The sequence below is a fragment of the Rhineura floridana genome, chromosome 1, assembly GCF_030035675.1.
Source record: "Rhineura floridana isolate rRhiFlo1 chromosome 1, rRhiFlo1.hap2, whole genome shotgun sequence".
NCBI lineage: Eukaryota > Metazoa > Chordata > Lepidosauria > Squamata > Rhineuridae > Rhineura > Rhineura floridana.
The window spans coordinates 66,702,956-66,725,666 of NC_084480.1; the positions used below are offsets into that span (position 1 = coordinate 66,702,956).

At 41.5% G+C, this 22,711-nt stretch overlaps 1 protein-coding gene across 4 annotated transcripts in view; it reads right to left on the reverse strand.

Moving 5' to 3' along the window:
• SLCO4C1 (solute carrier organic anion transporter family member 4C1) overlaps positions 1 to 22,711 on the reverse strand; it is a 49,951-nt gene that overhangs the window by 12,865 nt on the left and 14,375 nt on the right. For all 4 annotated transcript variants that reach the window (XM_061623307.1, XM_061623298.1, XM_061623290.1 and 1 more), the window contains exons 3-7: positions 14,120 to 14,317; positions 10,958 to 11,054; positions 10,157 to 10,278; positions 7,106 to 7,215; positions 1,298 to 1,442 (exon numbers count right to left, since the gene is read on the reverse strand). In XM_061623307.1, the coding sequence (XP_061479291.1) occupies positions 1,298 to 1,442; positions 7,106 to 7,215; positions 10,157 to 10,278; positions 10,958 to 11,054; positions 14,120 to 14,317 (672 nt within the window). The remainder of the gene's footprint in view (positions 1 to 1,297; positions 1,443 to 7,105; positions 7,216 to 10,156; positions 10,279 to 10,957; positions 11,055 to 14,119; positions 14,318 to 22,711) is intronic.

A 22,711-nucleotide genomic window follows, 5' to 3' on the forward strand; every position in this document is an offset into this window, starting at 1 on the left:
ATTATGAAGTTCATTTATTTATTGTTACATATATATCCAATCTTTTCTTTCAAGGAGCTCCAAGTGGCATGCATGGTCCTTTCCCTCCCCATATTGTCACAACCACCTTGTGAGGTAGGTTAGGCTGAGAGACAGTAACTGGCCCAAGGTTACCCAGTGAGCTTCATAGATGGTCTCCTAGGCCCTAGTCCAGCTCTCTAACCACTATACTACACTGGTTCTCCACTCCTAAATCCATCTTTCAATTTACTTCAAATCATTTTGTACCCGTGTGGTTTGCAAGTAAATTCTCACTGCATATCACATAACCAATTGAGCTGTGATGTATGAATCAAGCATCACACAGAAGGAACCAAAGGTTATACCAATGATACTTCCTCTTTTGGCTAGCATACTCTCAGACTACATGTTATACTAAGCAGGTATGCATTTTAAAAAGCATGCCAACACAGGTGGTGTCCCCAGCAGAATTCCTTGCAGTACCGCCTCATCCTGGTGGCCACACACACATACCCAAATGTCATGGAACAATGTTATTGCTTTGGGGGTGGAGAGGAACTGTGGTCACATCCAAAATGGGTTAAAAGTGGACTTTTTAAAAGCTGCTGCCAACATCAATTAATAATCATACTTTCGCTAAAACATTCAGAACCCCTCTCAACATCAAAAGGTTTTCCCCTTCCCAATTTACTGTCTGTATATGGGGTAGCAAATCTGAAGAGGATATTTTTGCTCAGCCTACAAATACCTGAAATACCCAAGGGAACCATACAGTCAAGGCTAGTGTCCGACTTATCCAGGGCTAACTTGGAAGCAATTAAAGCCAGGCCAGGCCAACAAGTGATCTGTACTACTTAAGAACAGAAGAAGAGCCTTGCACGATAACATGCCTTGCACAATCAAAGGCCCATCATGGTACAGCATCTAGTTCTCACAGTGGCCAAAGAGACACCCATAAGCAGGACCCAAATGCAACAAGCACTCTCCCCACTTCTGATTCCCATCAACTGGTACCCAGAGGCATACCACCTCCAGTGTGGAGGTAGAAAGACAGCCAACATGGCTAGTAGCCCTGGATCATCTCAAGGGGAGCAGCATGGTGACCAGAATATATCAGCTCAGTTCTCAACTGACTCATTCATGCATTGAGGAAAACATATTTACTCAGAAGTAAGCCTCAAAGAGTTCAGTGGGCCTTATTTCCCAGTAAGCCTGTTTAGAACTGCAGACTTTATATGACTGATCAGTAAACAAGTTCAGAGCATTTCCTGAAAAATCAATAAGAGAAATACATTACCCCCTAAGGTAGCTGAATAACTTGATGTATAGCCAAACTGATTTTCTATAAATTTGGGCAAGAAAGTTGCAAAGCCCGTGGCAATGGAAGCTTCTAAGGCAGCAGCTATTACAAGACACATCAGCACAGGGTTCCTCAACAGCATCTAGAACAGAGATGAAGAATTATGTTCACTACCTACTCTTTCTTATGTTTTTGCAATTAACAGGCTTGAAATTACATGTATTTGCTGTGTGATTTAGTCGTAGATTATTGCTAGGGATAGCTGGATCATTCTAATTCAGGTTCATGGCACTCTTGCATGTGCATATTTTTAAGTAAGTTCTATCCCATTCCCACATTAATTTGCAAGAACAAACAGGAAAAAAGACATCGCTATGAGGTGATCTGAGGGCTGTCTTGTACATTTTAATTTTTTAAAAAATGTTGAAAGGCAATTGTTGAAAATCAATAGTTGCTCCAAGCAGTCTAGAAAACATGGTATCTGACGGAAACAGTGTTGTAAATGCCCCTGACAGTAACAGGACATGATGACATGCCACTCCTTCCAAGGTAATTGAACGGGGGGGGGAAATACAGCTGCCCCCATCCACATTTTGTAGCCACTTCCTGTGAAAAAAAATAAAATGTCAAAGATAGCCCTTTGACCACCTCATGCAGTTCATTGTGGATTCCCAGGAATTGCATTTGGAACTGCACAATAGTCCAGGAGGTGTGGATCAGATGATTAGTATATTTAGGAATATAGTCATGACAAATTTCGCACACAGCCCTAGTCATTGAACAAGTTAGCTAGTCTAATTTTCAGGATAACTATTCACCATAAATTCATTCTTGCTATTTAGTTTGTTATTTCTAACTTTAACTCAATTACTGCATTGACTTTAAAGCCAGTTATTAGAAAGCCTGCCAAAACGTCCATGCTGAAGTTTTACAGCTACTACACATTTTGGAAAGTTGTTTCATCACTATATATTTGGACACCTCTTACAATACTGTAACCAAATTTTCATGATGACTCCTGAGTTCAAGGAGGAGGTTTTCATCTATGCTTGGATACAGTTGGATGCTATTCCAAATCAAGATGATGGACTCAACCTTTCAACACTGCACTGATTTCAATCGCTGATTTCAGAACTTCAGAGATTTTTCTTCTGTTTCTTAGCATTCTGATGCAATACTGAATACAAGGCTGCCAGTTTGTAGACAGTCATATAGTACAACAAAATGTTAAGTCTCAAATATTTTCTCCTTCCCATGTAAAAGAATGCCTTGGAACATTCTGCTATAATTGTTCCTTTGAAGTTGCTATTTTTATAAGGAAGGAAACCTCCATTGGCTTCAATGGAGGCTTCTCTCCTGGTGCAAACAGCTGCTTCCAGGCAGGGGATTTCTGTCAGGACTATGGCAGGGAAGAAATAACCAAGTTCTCAGGGTGCAGAACTAAGTAAGAGTTAAATTTCCATAAGTAAGCTACAAGGCCAGGAGAACGAAAGTTGGTGTTCGTGCCAATCCCAAGGACATGTTGCCAAGCAACCGGGGCCCTGGCAGCTGCCTTATCAGTATATATTTGGCATGAAGTCACCGGTCAAGTGTGGGGGAAAAAGGAGTTTGATGGAAGAGAGCTTGCTTGTGACTGTGTTCAGAAAAAACCTTCTTGTCAGTAAAGTGACTCTTAAAACCTAGTGCTTGTCTGGCTGATTGCTTTCAACGGGATCTAGCCTGTCACTATTCTGTCCTGCTTCCTGGCACATCCACTGGGAACCATCTACACATCCAACAAGTGGTAGCAGAGGATGGTTCATTCCTGATGGATGGTGACAAGTTCCTGATGTTTTGTTCCTGAGAGAGGACAGGCGAGAGGAAAGCAATAGAGGCTAAACCGAAAGCTGAGCTGAAAGCTGTGAGAGAGACGTGGGAAAAACTGACAGTAGGACGAAGGTGAGAAGCTCTAATTACAAAGGCGGTGAGACGTGAAAAGTGAAAGTATGTCTGTTTCGTTGTCAGCAGGATTGCCCCTTGAAAGGCTGACTCAGAAAAATTATGCCAGTTGGAAACAGAGAATGCAGGCGTTTCTAGTGAAAGAAGACATTTGGCAAGTCATCGCAGAAGACCCACCCGCCGTGGTGCCAATTCCAGCAGACTGGAGAAGGCTGGATGAAAGGGCAAAGGCGTTAATTGTTCTTGCTATTGATGATTCTCAATTACTGCACGTGCGTGACACAGCGACAGCTAAGTTAACTTGGGACACTTTGAAAAATATTCATGTGAAAAAGACTGCTAGTAGTAAAATATATCTTGCGAGAAGATTGTATCAGATGCGCTTAGCTGATAATACAGCTATGGCAGAGCACTTAATTAGAGATGAATAGACTATTTGCTGAACTGGAAGAGCGTGAAGTGGTACATTCTCAAATGCAGAAGGTGTATATCACATTATCCTCCCTGGATTCGAGTTATGACGCTCTGGTGAGTTCGATGGAAGCGATGCAAGATGCTAATCTGACCATGGACTATATAGAGGGCAAACTTTTGCAGTAATTTCAAAGAAGACAAGAAATGGCAAAGCAAGAAAGGACTGAGTCTAAACACTTGGTAAACAACAAAGCAACGGAAGAAAGACTTTATGGACAAAAGGCATGTTATTTTTGTGGTTCCAGGCAACATCTTCAAAGGAATTGTGAAGCAAGAAGAAGAGAAAGAGGAAGAAAACCATTTGTACAGGTGATCTATGCTAGTAAGAATAAGCAACGTATTAACAATGAGCAGGGAAATAAATGTAATGATTTATGGGCTTTGGATAGTGGTGCTACAAATAGCATAAGCAAAGATAAATCATTGTTTCATACATTTTGTGAAGTAAATGATCAGGTGATATTGGCTGACGGATCTAAGAAAATCATACAGGGTAAAGGGACAGTGAAACTGGCACAGTTCAATACTATTATGACAGACGTGCTGTTCATTCCAGACATTGAAAGTAACATAATGTCAGTTTCTAAACTCAGTGAAATGGGGTTCAATGTGTTGTTTCAAAGGGGCTCCTGTCAAGTCATGAAAGGGAACAAAATATTCATGAAAGGGATAGTAAAGAACTCATTATTCTACTTACACTTGAAACAAACAAATCATGTGCTCATGTGTGCCAATGAGAAACCCCATAATAATTGTGTACATTTATGGCACAGAAAATTGGGGCATATAGGATATGAAAATGTGGTGAAAACAACTGAGAATAGTAATGATGTTACATTAAGAAACTGTGGTAAATATATAGCTTGCAATGTGTGTCAGCAAACCAAAGCAGTTGTAGCAGCAAAGAACACAGAAGCCATGCCTAGTACGAATGCACCTTATCAGTTGATACATGTGGATTTAGTGGGGCCATTTCAACCCATACAGGGAGGTGCAAAATATTTCCTGACTATAGTGGATGATTTTTCGAGATACTGCACTGTTTATTTACTGAAAGCTAAAAGCGAAGCTGCAGAGAAACTGAAACGGTTTATAACAAAGATTGAAGTGCAGTTTGGTATTAAGATACAGCGAATGAGATCAGACCAAGGGGGAGAGTTCACTGGACACTCATTAACGGAATACTTAGAGAAAAAAGGGATTAAACAGGAGTTAACAGCCCCATTTACTCCGCATCAGAACGGGGTAGCCGAACTCTGGAACAGGTTGCTTCAGGACTCGATGAGAGCAATGCTGTGTGACTCATCTTTGAACAATGGTTTTTGGGGAGAGTGTGTTCTTTATGCTGCATACATTCAGAACAGGTTATTCCATAAGGCTATTGGAATGTCTCCTTATGAAAAATTGTATGAAAGAAAACCCAGGTTACGACATTTAATTCGGTTTGGTGCAACATGCTGGGTGCACATTCCTAAAAGTAAAAGATCAGGGAAGATGCAAAAGAGAGCAGACAAAGCGTTCATGCTGGGGTTTGAAAACAAATACTACAGGGTCTGGATGCCAAAACAAAGGGCTGTAGTATTAAGCAGAAGTGTGCAAGCAATAGAGCAGGATTGGGGAAAGAAAACATATGTGGATTTGGGACACACTGATGTTAGCAATGCACAAGAACAGGCTGTCACAATACCAGTAAAACAAGAAGAAAAAGACAGCAGTAGTGAACCAGGCTCCACCAGTTCTAGCTCTGATAGAGAAACAGAGGAAACACCAGACACAGAGGAATCAAAGGAAGAAATAAAATTACGTAGGTCAGAAAGAACTACCAAAGGAATTCCACCAGTCAGATTTCAGATAAACTCCATAACAGGTCTAGACTTTAGTAACTGGAAAAAATGGAATGATGGATTTCATGAGAAGTAACTGTAAATGCAAAAGTTGAAGTGTAATGATTAAAAGTCTGTAATAAAAGTGATGCTGATTAAATGACATATAACTGATGTAAATGTATCATGTTGAGAAAATGATGTATGTGAATGCAAAAAATGTAAATGTAAGTGACATGAAAAGAAATCAAAAATATGAAAAATGTAAAGTGCTGTATATGGACATTTAGGTGGGGGCTTGTTGGCAGTTAAAGAACTAAGTAAGAGTTAAATTTCCATAAGTAAGCTACAAGGCCAGGAGAGCGAAAGTTGGTGTTCATGCCAATCCCAAGGACATGTTGCCAAGCAACCGGGGCCCTGGCAGCTGCCTTATCAGTATATATTTGGCATGAAGTCACCGGTCAAGTGTGGGGGAAAAAGGAGTTTGATGGAAGAGAGCTTGCTTGTGACTGTGTTCAGAAAAAACCTTCTTGTCAGTAAAGTGACTCTTAAAACCTAGTGCTTGTCTGGCTGATTGCTTTCAACGGGATCTAGCCTGTCACTATTCTGTCCTGCTTCCTGGCACATCCACTGGGAACCATCTACACATCCAACAAGTCCCACTGCTCCGCAAGCCCTCCTGCAGTTACTATTTACGTTTTTTTATATGTGAATGTTGATTGCATTCATGTCATGTCTAATTTGGCCTTAAGTGATGAACAGAAAACCATATTATGAAATAATAATCGGTGGTTGTGAATTGGCAAGTTTATTCTTTGAAAAATGTATGTGGCAATACATTGTATTATTCCTAGTTACTGCTTTTATCCTTTGCTTTTGCTTTTAATTTTGTTAATTATTTTGTCTAAAGTTAAATAACTGGATCAGGCAGTCAATCTTGCCTAGAACCCAATCACGCATGAAATATGAACACAGGGTCATGTCATATATGGAAGCATGACTTGCACATATGGAAGTATTCCTTGCACATTAAGCTCACAAATATGAGCAGACTAGGGAGGGGCTTTGCCTGCCTGCTCATTCTGCTTGCCAACCTCCTTGCTTGCCAACCCCAGCACCAGTACCCAGGCAACCCCACTCCCCTCACCAACCCACTTGCCTTGTCTGTTCCTCCACCTCCACTCTTCCGCACTGCCACTGCCCCGTGCCACCCCAGACAAACACTGCCACTGTACAGCACACCCAGAGCACACACCGCTCTCCTACCCACCCACTCAGGCTGCTGCCACTGTCCTACATGGCCGCCTCCAGGGCGTAGGCTTCACACCAACCTCCCGCCATGCCTAGGCAGCGGCTGCTGCCGCCTCCAAGTAGCCATCATTGTACATAGGTCACCCACTATGTACAGTGGTACAGCTCCCACCACCGCCTGGCCTGCTTGCCAAGGTGGGTAGTGGCAGATGGGGGGGAGCGTCTTCTGGTGCTGCACACTAGACAGCATAAGGCTTATGTCTTTATGCAGATAGACATGAAATTAGGAAAACTGTTTTAGATTCATTGCTTATATTACCCAGAGAGTCAGTACGAAGTCTTGAAAAGTCCTCCCACCATATTCAGCCTGCATGCTGGCTCCACCATGATGAGCTTCAGAAATCTTTTCAGCTTGTATTTTGTGTGTACCTAGAAGAAAAAGTACCTCATCAGAAAAAAGCAGTGCATCATGCTTACAACAAAAGGGCATCATTAACATCTGCATTTAGCACTAGAGGACAGAAATTGTGGTGGGAAACAGCTGCTATTTTTACTGTCTGGCCAAACTCCACATCTGGAATCTAAGTTCTCATTTGGAATCAGCCTGTTTTTTTGGATGGGCACACCTGTGTAATTCCCATGGTAAGCTAGAGTTTGTCTCCTCTACTCTAATATAAACCACTCCAGTATAAACAGTTAGAAGGCATCTGATACCATTACCAATCTATGATATGAAAAGCTCAGTGCATCTAATTCTTTTTTCTGTAAAGCAGAGTTTAGAATGACATCAGCATATCTGATTGACTCATACAAGCCTTTCTTCCTGCCAGCTGTGACTAGTTTGACTATTTAAAAAATAGTTTTATTTTTAAAAGTACAGCCAAGAGATTTAAAAGAGATCTCTGCCTTTTTTCTTTTTTTAAAAAAGAAAATGTCTTTGTGTGTCAAAAGGAAGTTTCCCCCTCAGTATTGCAGTTACAAGTTTTTAAAACCTGGATTTAATGACCTCATAGCGGCTCTCCTCTTTAGCCAGGGATATGTATTACTAAAGTAGCAGTGCAATCCTAAGCATGTTTACTCAGGAGCAAATCACACTAGGTTTAATGAAGCCGACTCCCAGGAAACTGAGCAAAGGATCACAGTCTTAGTTCAAAATCTAGTAAGCCAGCCCTGCTGCTGCATTTAGGGGCCATCTTGCTCATTCTTCTACATGGGGGGGGACTGGACATCTACCCCAAAGTCCTGTCCTGTTGGCGCCACTGAAGGAATTCATGAAGTGATTTCTTCTCAGTCTTTTGTCCAAGAGACATGTGCTTGTGCCATTTTTGAGAGTAATTAGAGAAAAAGAACTGTTTTTTCTGCAATCAAAGATTGAGGGCCCACCTGGCCAAAGCCGTTATAGCGCAAATGTGTGGAAAACTTTTCTTTTTCCCTTTTTAATACCATGATAAATTCTGTTTTCCTTAAATAAAATCAGGTTTAGTTTCTTCTTCTTATAAAGATATACCTGGGGTTCATTTGCACTTGTCTTCCCACACCTTCTTGGCCAACTTATTGTATTTTTAATGTTTTAATCTAAGGTTATTGCTTTTTAGCAAGTGTAAACCACTTTGATGATTTTAATGAAATAGTGGTATACAATTTTTTTTATAAATAATAAATAAATAAACATGCTATGAAGAGTTGTGTGCTCCCATAATTATTGGGGTCTCTTTTTATAAGTATTTATAAACAGCACTTTCATAAAAGTATATCATAACACCAATTTTATGGCACAGCTGCACTGGCTGCCAATTAGTTTCCAGGCTCAATTCAAAATGCTGATTTTGACAGAGAAAGCCTTATACGGCTCAGGACCACAATACCTCAAGGACTGACTCTTCCCATATGAGCCAATCCAGACCCTGCTTTCAGTATCTGAAGCCCTTTATGAGTTCTCCCTCCGAGGGATGTGTGGAGGGTGGTAACACGAGAACAGGGCTTCTCAGTGGTGGCTCCCACTTATGGTACACTCTCCCCACAGAGGCTCACCTTGTGCCATCATTATCTATCATTAGGCAGCAGTCAAAACTAATTCCTTCTCCTAGGCATTCAGCTCTTAATTTTTTGTAGGGTTTCTGACATTGTAGCCTCTTTTACTGGGTGGGTTGTTCCACCCTCTTATCCATGTATTGTGTTTTTTAACTTTTCATTGTGTTAGTTTTATATTGGTTTTAATCTTTTTGTTGTATGTTGCTTTGGGTTCATTTTTATGAAGAAAAGTGAATAATAATATCAAGGCAGTATGAAGTCTGAGTGACTCCTAGATATTGGTGTCATTTCATAAGAAGCATTCTAGCTGCCTAAAAAAAAGCTAAATGGTGATAGCCCATTATAAGTGTGCTTTATAAAATAAAAAATGGAGAGTCTCTCTAACTGTACTCTGAATCCAGATCCTCCACAGATATTAAAGTAGAGCAGTGCTTACCAGTCTAGAGCTAAGATAAACTACATAGAAGTCTCAGAGGCCATAATATTTATTGCTCTCACTACTCCAGAAAAATGGTGGACTGATGCTTCTGTTGGAGTCCTTGCATTCAGTACTTGAGATTATTTGCCAGATGAACTGGGGAGAAATTCAATATAGTACAAGCAGATGTCCATCAGCAATTGCAGTTGGCAGAATGGCAAGGGTGGGGTTGTGTTGCTCTCCCAGTTTTCCAACACTGGGCATCACTGATGCTTACTGAGAGAGGGCAGGGGCAAGGCATGGGGAGCTCAGAGCAGTGTGGGGCATGGCAGCAGGAGCAGATTGGCTTTGCTGCCGCACACTTCACCACACTGAGCTTTCCAAGCATCACCCCTCCCCCTCTCAGTATGTGGCAGCAACACATGGTGTTGGGAAGCCAAGAGAGCAACACAGCCTCACTCATGCCACCCAGCCAGCCACTACTGCCCATTAGCACAACAGGGCTTCTCTGTCCTCCCCTCCAGCTTCATACCCACACCCCACATGCACTCCCAAATCTGCTCTGGAGGATTGACCCTCTGGAGCAGATCTGGGGGAGAGTGCTGGAGGATGGAGAGGAGAAACCTGTTGCACTAGCAGAATTTCTCTTGCACAAGCAGGCAGACATAACTGGATCTCATCCTTGGTGTCCCTGGGAGCCAAAAGGTCAAACAAAAAATGATAAAGCAATGATTCCCAGGCATCTTTACAATATCCAGGTTGCCATAATATAGGAACCCTAAATCCAAATGCAGGCCAAGGCAAAGTATATATGTCGAGCCCCTTTCATACTAGAATTTTAGCAGTTCCAACTACAGTATATGTTCAAGGCTCTAGCCACTGAGGATGGCACAGCTCTCCTGCTTTAGAAAACATGTTTACCTGGCAATTGCTTTGGGAAATATGAAAATGGTACTACCAAAAGGCATGTAGAGAAACTGCATGCAACAAATGCCACCCACCAGGCTCCAACCCAGCGTGGATCTTCTGGAGTGATGTCTTCTCTAGAAATAAGTTTAGCAAAAACAATTAATACAGATATTATGAACTCAGTCACTTCACACTACATTTTGCCAAGTTATTCTGCTTGATAAATTATACAACTTGAACATAAAAACATAAGAACAGCCTGCTGCATCAGGCCAATGGCCCATCTAGTCCAGCGTCCTGTTCTCACGGTGACCAACCAGTTGCCCTTGGGAAACCCACAAGTAGGACCTGAGTGCAAACAGCACTCTCTCCTCCTGCAGTTTCCAGCAATGGCATCTGGAACTTTGGCTCATTTATCACATTCTGAACCCCTTATGTTATATAACTGATTACAATTATATAAACAGCAGTATTCCTGCCACACCAGCTGGGACACTTACTATCTTTTAGTGCTGCATCCAGCTAGGAATAAAGTTTTAGTTTCCTAATTTACTGATCAAAAAACAAAGTCTAAGAAATAGTAATTTAACTAACGACTTCTCAACTTCGTGGCTGTTCTGACCCAGGTCTCCTAAGTCCAGTTCAAGCAGCCAGAGGTTGTTATATGGGACCACATTTTTTACCATTTCATTCAATGAGTATCTATTTAGCTGTTCAACACAAACCTGAAATGGAAGGCTTAGGAAAATTATTCTTAAGAAAAATGGACTTCTAGGATTAGCACTACGGATATAAAAGAAGAAATTTCCTTACCTTACATGACGATTGAAATCAACATAAACATTAAGCAGCTGTCCTCCTAATACATAGCCAACAGCAGGACCCATCAACGACATGGCGTAACCAATTCCTGCAGAGTAGAAACATAAAAGTTTGTATTTCAGATCTCAAAATGTGGGTTTAGCCTAGATGCCAAAGCATATGTTAACCTCCTTTGGATTCCACAGAAGCCCATTCAAAGCATGTGGAATGAATGGGCAGTGGGGGTGGGAGCTGATCCCAGTAGCAAGCTTCACGCATATCCAGCTTATTTTATGATTTACTTTTATTTATCACCACATATTACATCCCACCTTTCCTCCAAGAGTTCAAGGTGGTATACCTCATTCTTCCCCCTTCCCCATTTTATCTTCAAAAAACCTCTGTGGGAGACCTTCTCTCGATCAGAAGACCTTCTCTCGATCCCACCGGTTAAAACAGCTAGACTGGTGAGGACTAGAGAGAGGGCTTTTTCAATAGTGGCCCCCACCCTGTGGAACTCTCTCCCAAATTATCTCCGCCATGCCCCTTCTATGATGAGCTTCCGCCGGGCCTTGAAGACCTGGCTGTTCAGGCAGGCTTTTGGGGTGGGTTAGGTTTTTACTGTTATGGTTTTAAATTTTAACGTTTTAATGTATTGTTTTTTATCTTGTATGTCGCCCAGAGTGGCTGGACAACCAGCCAGATGGGCGACTAATAAATTTAATAAATAAATAAATAAATAAATTGGAGTGAGAGACAGTGAATGGCCCAAGAACACCTAATGAGCTTCATGGGCAAGTGTGGACCCCAAGTCCCCAAGTTCAAGTTCAAATGTCTAATCACTATATCAATGGTTCCCAAAAAAAATTCCCCATGGACCACTCAAAAATTGCTGAGGGTTTTGACCGGCCCTTTAATGATTATTCTATCTGTTGCCTGAATTGTAATCCACCATACTAGATGCTGTATGATCCTTGTATTTTTACAGACACACTGTGGACCACCTGAATGAAGCTCATGGACCAGCAGTGGTCCATGGACCACAATTTGGGAACTCCTGTGCTACACCTCACTGACTCTCTTTTCTAAGTGAGTATATGAGCCTTAATGGGAACATCTGTTTTTTGCAAGGCTCCCAGTCGTGCCAAATGATTCTGCACATATATAGTTAAATGTGTGTAGGTTAAGAGCATCATCATGATCCCGTGCCCCCCAACATTCAGCCAAAATGATTTTAAAAGTCTGAAAAGGACTAATGAAAAGCAATTCAAAATCTTCATAAAACACAAAACATTTATTTTATCCCCACAACAGTTCTTCTTGTTGTAGGTTAGGCCAGTGGCTCCCAATCTTTTTAGTATGGTGACCCACAAGTCCAAATTTACTTGGTATGGTGACTCATCAATTTGTTGTTACATGACTCTTGAACCTTAGGTCTTCGGCAACTGTCAGTTTCATGCATTTTAACTGCAAGTTTGCCTATTTTATAACCATTACTTGAGGCATCCAAGAAAATATGCCCCTATTAATGTGGAATTTGTTGAAATATTGATAGTACAAACTTTTCACAATTTTTTAAATGGAAATGCAAGAACACCAATCATCTGATTGCAGGATATTGCTTCATTAACTATAAAAAAAATCAAAAACCATACTATTAAACAAGCAGTGTTAGATAGGACAAACTGAATGTTTTTAGTAGTTTTATTCTTGAGAAAGTCCATTTTGGCAAGTAACAGTGGGATGGCTGATCTTGCAATTTGCCAACAAATAGATCAATGTGGGGTTTGATAGTTGTCACACATAGTCCCAAATCATTATTTATTCATATTTCATCTTCATAGCAGTCATTACTGAAAAATCATATCTCGCAAAGATATATACTACCAAATGGTAGCAGTGCAGTCATTATCACTTCATCAGCAACCTCAGAATACTCAACAGGAACTGATTAATTTTTATAACTTTAAGTCAAGATTCAGATAACCTTACTAAATTTTAAATCACCTTTGCCTAAACTATTAACTAACCCTGGTGGCAAATCTGGTGGTGGTTGGCCACAAAGTGCTCATACACTGAGCTGTTTTGAGTTACTATTACAGAGCACCTCTGATGTGCAGGTGCGGGACCTGTGCATAAAAGGTGAGCTGTAATAGTCACTCCAGAGAACTCCCTGTATGAGCACCTTATGGTGAACCATCACCAGATCTGCTATTCTGTGAAAACTGGTTCTCCCTCCCAGCTCTGGTGCATTTTATTTTCTATGTCTGACCCTAGAGATAGAAAGGACCCATGCAGGGAGGCTAACAAAGCCCTTTGTGAGTCTCCCGATGCTTCTTCTTTCCACCTCTGACAGTGGAAAGTCTTGCAAAGCACAAGGCTGGCAATGTTCTTTGACTTGTGGTTCCCAAGCCCAAGAACCCTGCACAAGGAATTTCAACAAGTGGGCAGGACAACTCACCTGTTAATTATGTGATGTCATTATGATGCCATGTGATTGGCAGGTGAGTTGCCCTGCCCATCTGTCCAAGTTGGCCCACGAGATGGGGCTAAATAAAGATCTGTACCCCTGAGACAAAAGGCTCCCAACCCTGCAGTAAATGTTCATGTTTTCATCTACGCAATTACAGTTAAAGGTCCTGATCACCCCAAGGAAGAGATGGGAAACTTGTGGCCCTCAAGTTGCTGTTGGACTACAACTCCCATTATCTCTAGTCATTGGCCATGCTTCTTGGGGTTGATGGGACTTGAAGTTCAACATCTTATCACTTGTTGTTTGTCATCCTAGCCTTCTTTTGAGAGGAAGTATGGGATAAAAATTTAAGAAATAAATATGTTTTAAAGAAATAAACATCTGGGCTTCTTTAGAGAGGATGTGTGGGATAAAAAATCAAGAAATAAATACATTTTAAAGAAATAAACATCTGGAAGGCTACCTGTTCCCCATCCCTGCCCTGGGACTTACAAGCCCATTAAGTCTGCAGTCTTAGACACACTTACCTGGGAGAAATTCGCATTGAACTCAGTGGGGCTTACTTGTGTGTACACACATAAAGGATAGCATTTAAAGTAAACAAACAGAAGACACAAGAAGATGCTATGAACATGCTTCCAAAACTGATAGATAATCCGGATAAATGGAAATGTCTAGAAATAAAGTTTAGCTCAACTTACCTATGTAAACTGAAGACTTGTGTTTTGGGACACTATCATCGATGAAAGCTGTTCCCAGTGTGTAAAGGGGAGTTCCACCTGCTCCCAATAGGAACTGTCCCAGCATGAAGACATAGAAGTAGCTGGAGAGTTTAGATTTTCTTAAGCCAGCAACGCATGTGGCATTATTAACTGCAGCTTGAGATACTGGACAGGTTTCTAGAAAAGCAGGGTTGTTACATCAATTTAATGTATTTGCTTTCAGACAAATTATTATAGGCCTTCATTTGTCCAGGCTATCAGTGAACCCAACAATTGGTCCACAGGACTGCAGTGAAGAAGCTGCAAAGCAGCTTTTAAAGTGATATGGGGGTGGCAGAGATGTAGACACCAAAAAGCAACCTTTTCAGGGTATCAGAATCGTGTGTCCTCAGAAAGTGTTCAGGGTAAAAGAAAGATTCATTTCAACTGTGAACATTTAGTAGTCTTGCTCCATTCTCACTAGAGCCCAGTATGATAGTTGTCACTCTCTGTTCCAGGGCTGCCAATGTGGTATCCTCCAGGTATTGAGGATTATGACCCCATCATGCCTGACCATTAACGATGCTGGCTGGGGCTGATGGGAGCTATAGGCCAACAACATCTGACTGGAAGGCAATGAAGTTAAAATGAATCTTTCTTTCAGCTTTTGTTCTCCCTCACCCTCAATCTTCATCTGCAATTTGGTGATAATACTGATGTCATTAAGGAGTGATGGGTAAGTATTACTAAGATAACAATATTGCATGTTCTTGAAATACTCAAAAAGTGCTAATATTGTTATTATTAGATGTAATAATATGATGCCATTCTGAATCACCATTATAAATTGAATAACACAGTTTTATAAAATAACGTTGATACTGGACAGGAAAATTCATTATGCATAATATAAGCATTGCTGCATGAAGATCAGTTTTGTTGCTGAGATATCTTAACACCTGAAGGATTTTGCTTAATTGAAAAATAGAAGCGTGCTGATAAATAGATATCACATCACATAACTAAACGCAGAGCAAGTGAGACTATATTTCTGTTGGCCCAGTGAGTTTAAAATATTGAAGGCAAGCTTTCAAGTAATACAGTGTTCTCCTTCAAAAAGTAACATAGCATATTAGTAACACTGTCACTGGGACCTGGAACAAAATGTTGCAGTGTATCCTCCCACCTAAACAGACATCCCAATCCTCTTCCACCCTTCCATCCCATTTTCCCCCAACCATTTTCCTAAGTTTCATGGCTATTGATCATGCTCAGTCTTTCATGGCTATTGATCATGCTCAGTCTTTACTGGGCTTTTTTGGGGGGGAGGGAGAGATGTCCTTTCGTGTAATTTTTTTCCCCCACTTCAGACTTCGGGAATCCCCCAAGCATGCTGGTGCTTTCCTCTTGTTTCTTAATGGCCCGTGTTGGCTACAATCCTGGTGGCATTCACCACAAGAGTTCACTATTAGAAGACGTTATAATAATATGGGCCACTAGAGGGCACTCCCATTTAATTAATCAGAAGTATGAGAATCCTACCAAAACAGTGTTCACCTGTCAAAATGTAGGATTTTATTTTTGTTTTTTTTTATAAAGGAGACAATAAGTTAATGCTTTAGATACCTAATCTTTTTTTCAAATGAAGCCACAAACTGCTGAGGGAATTCATTTTGCATACAAAAGCACAGAGCTTGGAAAAGTTACTTTTTTAAAACTTCAACTCCCATCAGCCCCAGCCAGCATGACCACTGGATTGGGCTGATGGGAGTTGTAGTTCAAAAAAGTAACTTTTCCAAGGTCTGCAAAAGCAACAAACTTTAGCGTAAAGTAAAACTTTACATTTACTGATCATGTGCCTATCATAATAGCAAGCAAAAGGTAGAAGGAAGGTCCTCATATTTCAAGGATTCTTAAGGTGGAAAGGTGGAAAGCATCTCTTATTGTAACTGCCCAGGGCTCTGTCAATGTAGAGCAGACCACCCAGTGTCAAGGGTGAGAGGCAGCATTTGCATCCCTCCACTGTTACTGTGTCCCCAAGTATGATGATTCTGGAGGGGTGTCTTGGAACATCACACTTGTATGGGAGAAAACTAGGGCATGTGCCAGAGGACCAGTAGCAGTACAGCAGCAGGGACAGGCAGGAATAAATCACCGCCACTTATTTCACAACAGGGATAATGATGTCATCTCTTGGGGCGCTATCTGCCAATTCTCTGAATGTTAAAAAAAACCAAGTATGCTTTTCTTGGAGACAAATCCATCAAACAACCTTAGTGGAGGAAAAGGTAGGCGATGTTAGCTTGCAGAGTTAAGGGTTAAACTGCTGTTTTTATTTTGAAAAACTCCAGAGCCCCTTTATTATGATCAACCAAAATGTCAGAAAACAGTAAGCAAACTTTTGAGTCCACCAGAACTCTTCATCAAGCTGGATGTTAACCAAAACAAGGAGGGGCTGGTGAGATTTTTAAAACTGGTTCAATACTGAAGCCATGCTGTCTGCATCAATCAAAAATCCATTTTGCTGTACAGTCTTAGAAGGGGCACGGCTATGGTAGCCAAGTTTGCTGATGATACAAAAATTTTCAGGGCGGTTCAAACAAAAAGGGATGGTGAGCAGCTCCAAAATGATCTCTCTAAACTGAACGAACGGGCAAGTAAAATGGCAAATGCAAAAAGATGCACATTGTGGTAAAAAAACTCTGCGAGCAAACTTTTGAGTCCACCAAAACTCTTCATCAAGCTTAATGTTAAGCAAAACGAGGAGGGGGTGGTGAGATTTTACATTAGGGGGTAAAAAAATCTCCTGATTTCACATATATGCACATTGGGACTGAACTGATGATTGAGCAGAAACAAGACTTTGGGATTATGGTGACTAGATTGATGAAGATGTTGACGCTGTGTGCAGCTGCTGTGGGAAAAAATGGATTCCATAATTAGGAATCCTTAGGAAAGGGATTGAAAATAAAATGCCAGGATTATAATGCCAATATACAAAGCTATGGTGCAACTGCACTTAGAATACTCTGTATAGCTGTGGTTGCTGCATCTCAAATATTAAATTACAGAGCTGAAAAAGCTACAGAAAATGGTGAAGGTGCTAAAGCAACTCCCCCTGTGAGGAAAGGTTACATTGTTTTGGGGTTTTTTAGTTTAGAGAGAATACAGTTCAGTGGGCACGTGATACCGGTGTATAAAAATATGCACAGTGTGGAGGAAATGGATAAAGAGAAGTTTTTTCTTCATCCCTCATAATACTATGCTAGGGATAATTAGGAAAGGTATTGAAAATAAAACAGCCGATACCATAATGCCATTATATAAATCTATGGTGCGGCCGCATTTGGAATACTGTGTACAGTTCTGGTCGCCTCATCTCAAAAAGGATATTATAGAGTTGGAAAAGTTTCAGAAGAGGGCAACCAGAATGATCAAGGGGATGGAGCGACTCCCTTACGAGGAAAGGTTGCAGCATTTGGGGCTTTTTAGTTTAGAGAAAAGGCGGGTCAGAGGAGACATGATAGAAGTGTATAAAATTATGCATGGCATTGAGAAAGTGGATAGAGAAAAGTTCTTCTCCCTCTCTCATAATACTAGAACTCGTGGACATTCAAAGAAACTGAATGTTGGAAGATTCAGAACAGACAAAAGGAAGTACTTCTTTACTCAGTGCATAGTTAAACTATGGAATTTGCTCCCACAAGATGCAGTAATGGCCACCAGCCTGGATGGCTTTAAAAGAAGATTAGACAAATTCATGGAAGACAGGGCTATCAATGGCTACTAGCCATGATGGCTGTGCTGTGCCACCCTAGTCAGAGGCAGCATGCTTCTGAAAACCAGTTGCCGGAAGCCTCAGGAGGGGAGAGTGTTCTTGCACTCGGGTCCTGCTTGCAGGCTTCCCCCAGGCACCTGGTTGGCCACTGTGAGAACAGGATGTTGGACTAGATGGGCCACTGGCCTGATCCAGCAGGCTCTTCTTATGTTCTTATGTTGGTAAATTCAGGACAGCCAAAAGAAAGTCTTCACGCAGTGCATAGTGAAAACTATGGGGTTCGCTCCCACAAGAGGTAGCAATGGCCACCAATTTAAGAGTACTGGACAAATTCATGGAGGATAAGGCAATCAATGGCTACTGTCATAGGCAATATGCCTCTGCTGCTAGGAATTACAAATAGCAAGAGAGCTGTGGCACTCAGGTCTTGTTTGCGGGCTTCCCACAGGCATTTGATTGACCACTGTGCAAACAGAATGCTGGACTAGATGGGCCTTGCCCTGATCCAGCAGGGCTCATCTTATGGATGTTGTCATGAAGTGTGCCTGAACTTCAGAATTTATCATTGTTTGAACACTATGAGATGGAGTCTAACGCTGCCTGTCTTAACATCAGTTATTGGGCAAAAGTTGAGCTTTATTCTCCTTAACAGTCTTGCCAATTTGAACATATTTACTTTGCCTCATATAATTGGAGAAAGTAAGTCTATTTCCCTTTTCAAGGATAAAGTATTCATTCATTTAGTTTAGTTCAAGTATTTTTACCCCACTCTTCAGCCAGCCAGGCTCTCAAAGGGACAATCTCTTCTGAAACGCAAAGTGGCATCCTTCCAAGCAGCAGGTTGATTGCAGAGCTCTTTTGCAATACTCTGTCAGATACCTATTCAAACAAGTTGGATCCTTCCCCACTGTGTAACCTTTTCTGCAAGTCATTAATTCCACTTGTGGTAAAGAGTAATAGGATTATATTTGCTTTTGCCAGAATCTCAGAGAATGAGACCACAGAATTTCATGACAATCCACTTGTAATAAGAACCAAAAATAAAACAAAGGAGAGTTAAAAAAAAAAACTTGACAGGGACCACTTCTTTCACAAACAGTACTTCATTGTGACTGGGGGAAAAATAACTTTCAGTTACACTGGCAACTTTGGTTTCCTGGAAATCAGCCAAAAACATATTACATTGTAATGGTATCTAAATTACAGGAATTGAGATAATTAAGAGTAAAGTGACCTGCTCCAACTGTGCATGTTCTCTTTCCTTTGTTGTAGGATAAGGAAGGGCCATGCCTTTGGTTAAAGTGCCAGTTCTAATTATGTAATGTAATCGTATAATGATGCCCTGCGTGTTTTATAACATTAGGAACTTCTTAAAACTTTGTATTAAGAATCAAATTAGATACCCTTAAACATCAGTAAAAGGGTATCTATAAAAAATTTAAATGGTTGAATTCAGCAAGCAAAACCACTGTATTGCTGTCCGGTGCTTGCAGCATGTATAAAAACAATCCTGCACCCATTTCTGGGCATTTATGACTTCTTTCTGGATGACAAACTACTTTCAGTTTTCAAAGCAGTTTTGAGGCTTTGATGAAAAGGAACTGCAACAGTCAAAAGGCCAAAACAAGAGATGCATGCATGTACTTTTGGATTGCTGCCAAGAATTTCTCAGAAGGGGAGGGAAGGGATTTGGGATAAGATGTTAGTTACCTGTGGTTTGACTTCTCTGGTTAATTTTCTATTATATACTCCAAATGGTTCACTTTTTACTTGTATTATTATTTGATATCGGAAGCTATACTTGTTTTGTTAATAAATTTTCAAAATTAAACAAAAAGACAGGAAAAGAAATGTCCTGAGATGTGTGTATGTGTGCATATGCGTGCGTGTGCATGTGTCGGTGGGTGTGTGGGTGACCTCCAGCTCATTAGCTCCAACATTTCCTGAAAGGAGGTAAGGGGAAAAAATGGTTTGGCAAGAGCGGGTGTTCCTTTAAGACGGATGGGGAAAAGAAGAGAGAAAGCCACAAAGAATAAATCAGGCAGTTGTGCTGTTCAAGGTAACTCTCTAAAGAACAGGAGTAGATCGAGTTCAATGGAGTTAGACAAAGGTGAGCATTCAGAGTCTCTCAGGCCTGTCTCTGGTTACACAGACCCAGGATTCCCCCTCCCTGGCAGGAGAGCTTCTGCTAATAAAAGCTGCCATGTGAGAGCAGGAGACCATGGCGAGAGATTGGGGTGAGCATGTGTGCTGCCATCATGCCTGCCCCTCCCTGAGGCTGCCCACATGTTGGAAGAACATCTGAAAGGGAGAAGGCTCCCCCCATGGAATCCTGAGCACTCGGGCTTTATTTGGGTAATTTGTATTGTTGTGAGTTTGGGGATTGGAATGGATGATCCCTGTGAGTCCCCTTCCAGCCTCTGATTTGGAATCCTGTGTCTTGGGGTGAGGGGCTGGCTCTGCTGGCCAGATGAGTTTCTTTTGTTAAGCTAACCAAGTGGCCAGTTTGCTAATGGGTCTTTCAGGTGCCCAGCAACTGGTGAATGGGCCAGGAAGATCCTTTTGTCATTGAAACTCTTCAGGACAGCCTCCCCCCCTCCCCCCCCCCCCGGCAGCTAGCAGAGGTTTGTGCTTTGAGTGTTTTTAGAGTTGTATGAGAAAGGCTGGGAACTGGAGGCAGGCAGAGAGGCTCTCTATGCACCGTGACTTTAGGATCCCTCCTGTAACACTGCTGGGAAAGCTAGATATTGGACTGCTGATGCCTTGAACCCTTCCATCCTTAGCTCAGGTTGGAATGTGTGTAAATAAATAAACCATATTTCATAAAGACACCACAGTCTCTGCTGACCTTCTTCCCAAAGAAACCAAGCACAGGGCAAGCACTTGGACCCCTGGAAATCTCACCGCTCTGAGATTGGGGAGGCGTGCAACAGTATACTTAACAGGCGTAACAATTTTAGCAAAATCTCTAAGTAGTTTACACTTATGAAATATTATGAATGGAAATCCAAATACAATAAGTCCATGATAAAAATGGCATCATTTCAAATAACACACAGCAACTGGACAGGATAACCTTTCCAAACAGCAGAATGGGCCTGAGCAAAACAGTGAGATTGTTAAAGAGACATTTAAAACATCCAACAGATGGGGCTTCCTCAATCTCTTTGGGGAAGACATTCCAGAGGGCTGGTGCTACAACTGAAAAAGTCAGTTTCAGGGTGGCAACCTGCTGGCCATGCCATGCCAGCAGGGTCTTCTCTGCAATCACAAAGATTAGTTTGGCCTGTAGTAGAGCAGGCATTCTGCTAAGCATCCTGGTTCCAAGTTGTTTAGGGTTTCATATATCAATGGCTTGGTTCACACATTATGCTAAACTAAACCATCTCCCTAAGAGATCATGACCACTTTGCTTCTCCTTGGTCATTTGCACTCCCAGGGAAGTGGCTTGGCTTAGCATGCTGTCCAAACCTGGGCTCATGGTTTAGCTCTCTTAGACAAAACAAAAGCCACAAACCAGAGGGCTAACTTTGATTACAGCTTGTGATTACTCTGGAGAGAGCTAAACCACAAGCCTGGGTTTGGACGACATGCAAAGCCAAACCATGGTTTAGCTCATTGTAGCAGCAGAATGACCAAGGAGGAGCAAAGCAAACACTTTTTTTCCTCCCAGAGCCCCACCCTTGCACATTCATGCTAAACCATGGCATGGCTTAGTACAATGTGCTATCCTGCCAATAATAAAACCTTGAACTTCACTTGGTAGCAAATTGTAACGGTGTGCACAAACCCCAAGAATCACTTTGTATCTGTATCTATATGTCTTTTTGAAATTCTGATCTGTTTTTGAGTCATTCTGTACCCTCTCCATTGTTATCTGTCCTTCATATTCCATGCCACTGTGTATAAAATGAAGCTCTGTGTTTCCTTATTCACTTAAAAGGGGAATCTAAAAATGACTATAACTCTTCCCCCTTTTGACCAAAGTGGATGAAACTTTTCGGTACAGGAGTCCCTTCAGAGTGGATTAAGCCTGCCAAATTGCAGACAACTTTATCCAGGGGCTTTGGACAATACACTTTCCTCCATAATCTCTTAGAAGGGGGAAAGGGATATCTCTCTCTTTTCCCTTAAAATACTTTCTCCCAAAATATGGATAGCATGTAGGCAGGGCCATCGCAGGTGTGGCAGCATGCATGGGTGGGTGGGTGTGATGGCATGCATGGACAGCATCACTCTCTTTCCACATAATCTCAATAGTATGGCAGTGGACCAGGGTTTGTGTCTTCAATGTTCCTCTAAATATCCTCTGAATTCTCTCACAATCTCCTGTGACCAAACCCCTTCATCCCCTGCCTACAGCAACCCCTATGGGCCAAAAAGCACTGTGTTCTAGGACTACACTGCAGTGGGTTTATAGAGTGGGGAAAAGAGATACAGAGAGAGGGGGAGCATGGACATATGTGTGTCCCTTCATAATAGTCACAGCCAAGCCTCCTCACAGCCACAGCCACTTCTAAGATTACAGAATAATCTGGCAGGACCCTGCTGGGACCTGGCTCCCAAAATGTAAGGGGTCTAAAGACCCCCTGAGACCCTGGACAACTACACCCCTGGTGTCTGTCTATTTCTCTGTTTAAATCATGCAGGTTCAGGGCAGTTACAACATTTCAGTATTTTTTTTCTTTTTGCTATGAACTAACCTTTACTTTTTGTGTAATACTTCCAAAGTTTAACATATAACAAATTCACAGACTCAAGATTAAAAGTCCTCAACAGAAGCACTTAGGTGTAAACTTGCTTCCCAGCTCCTC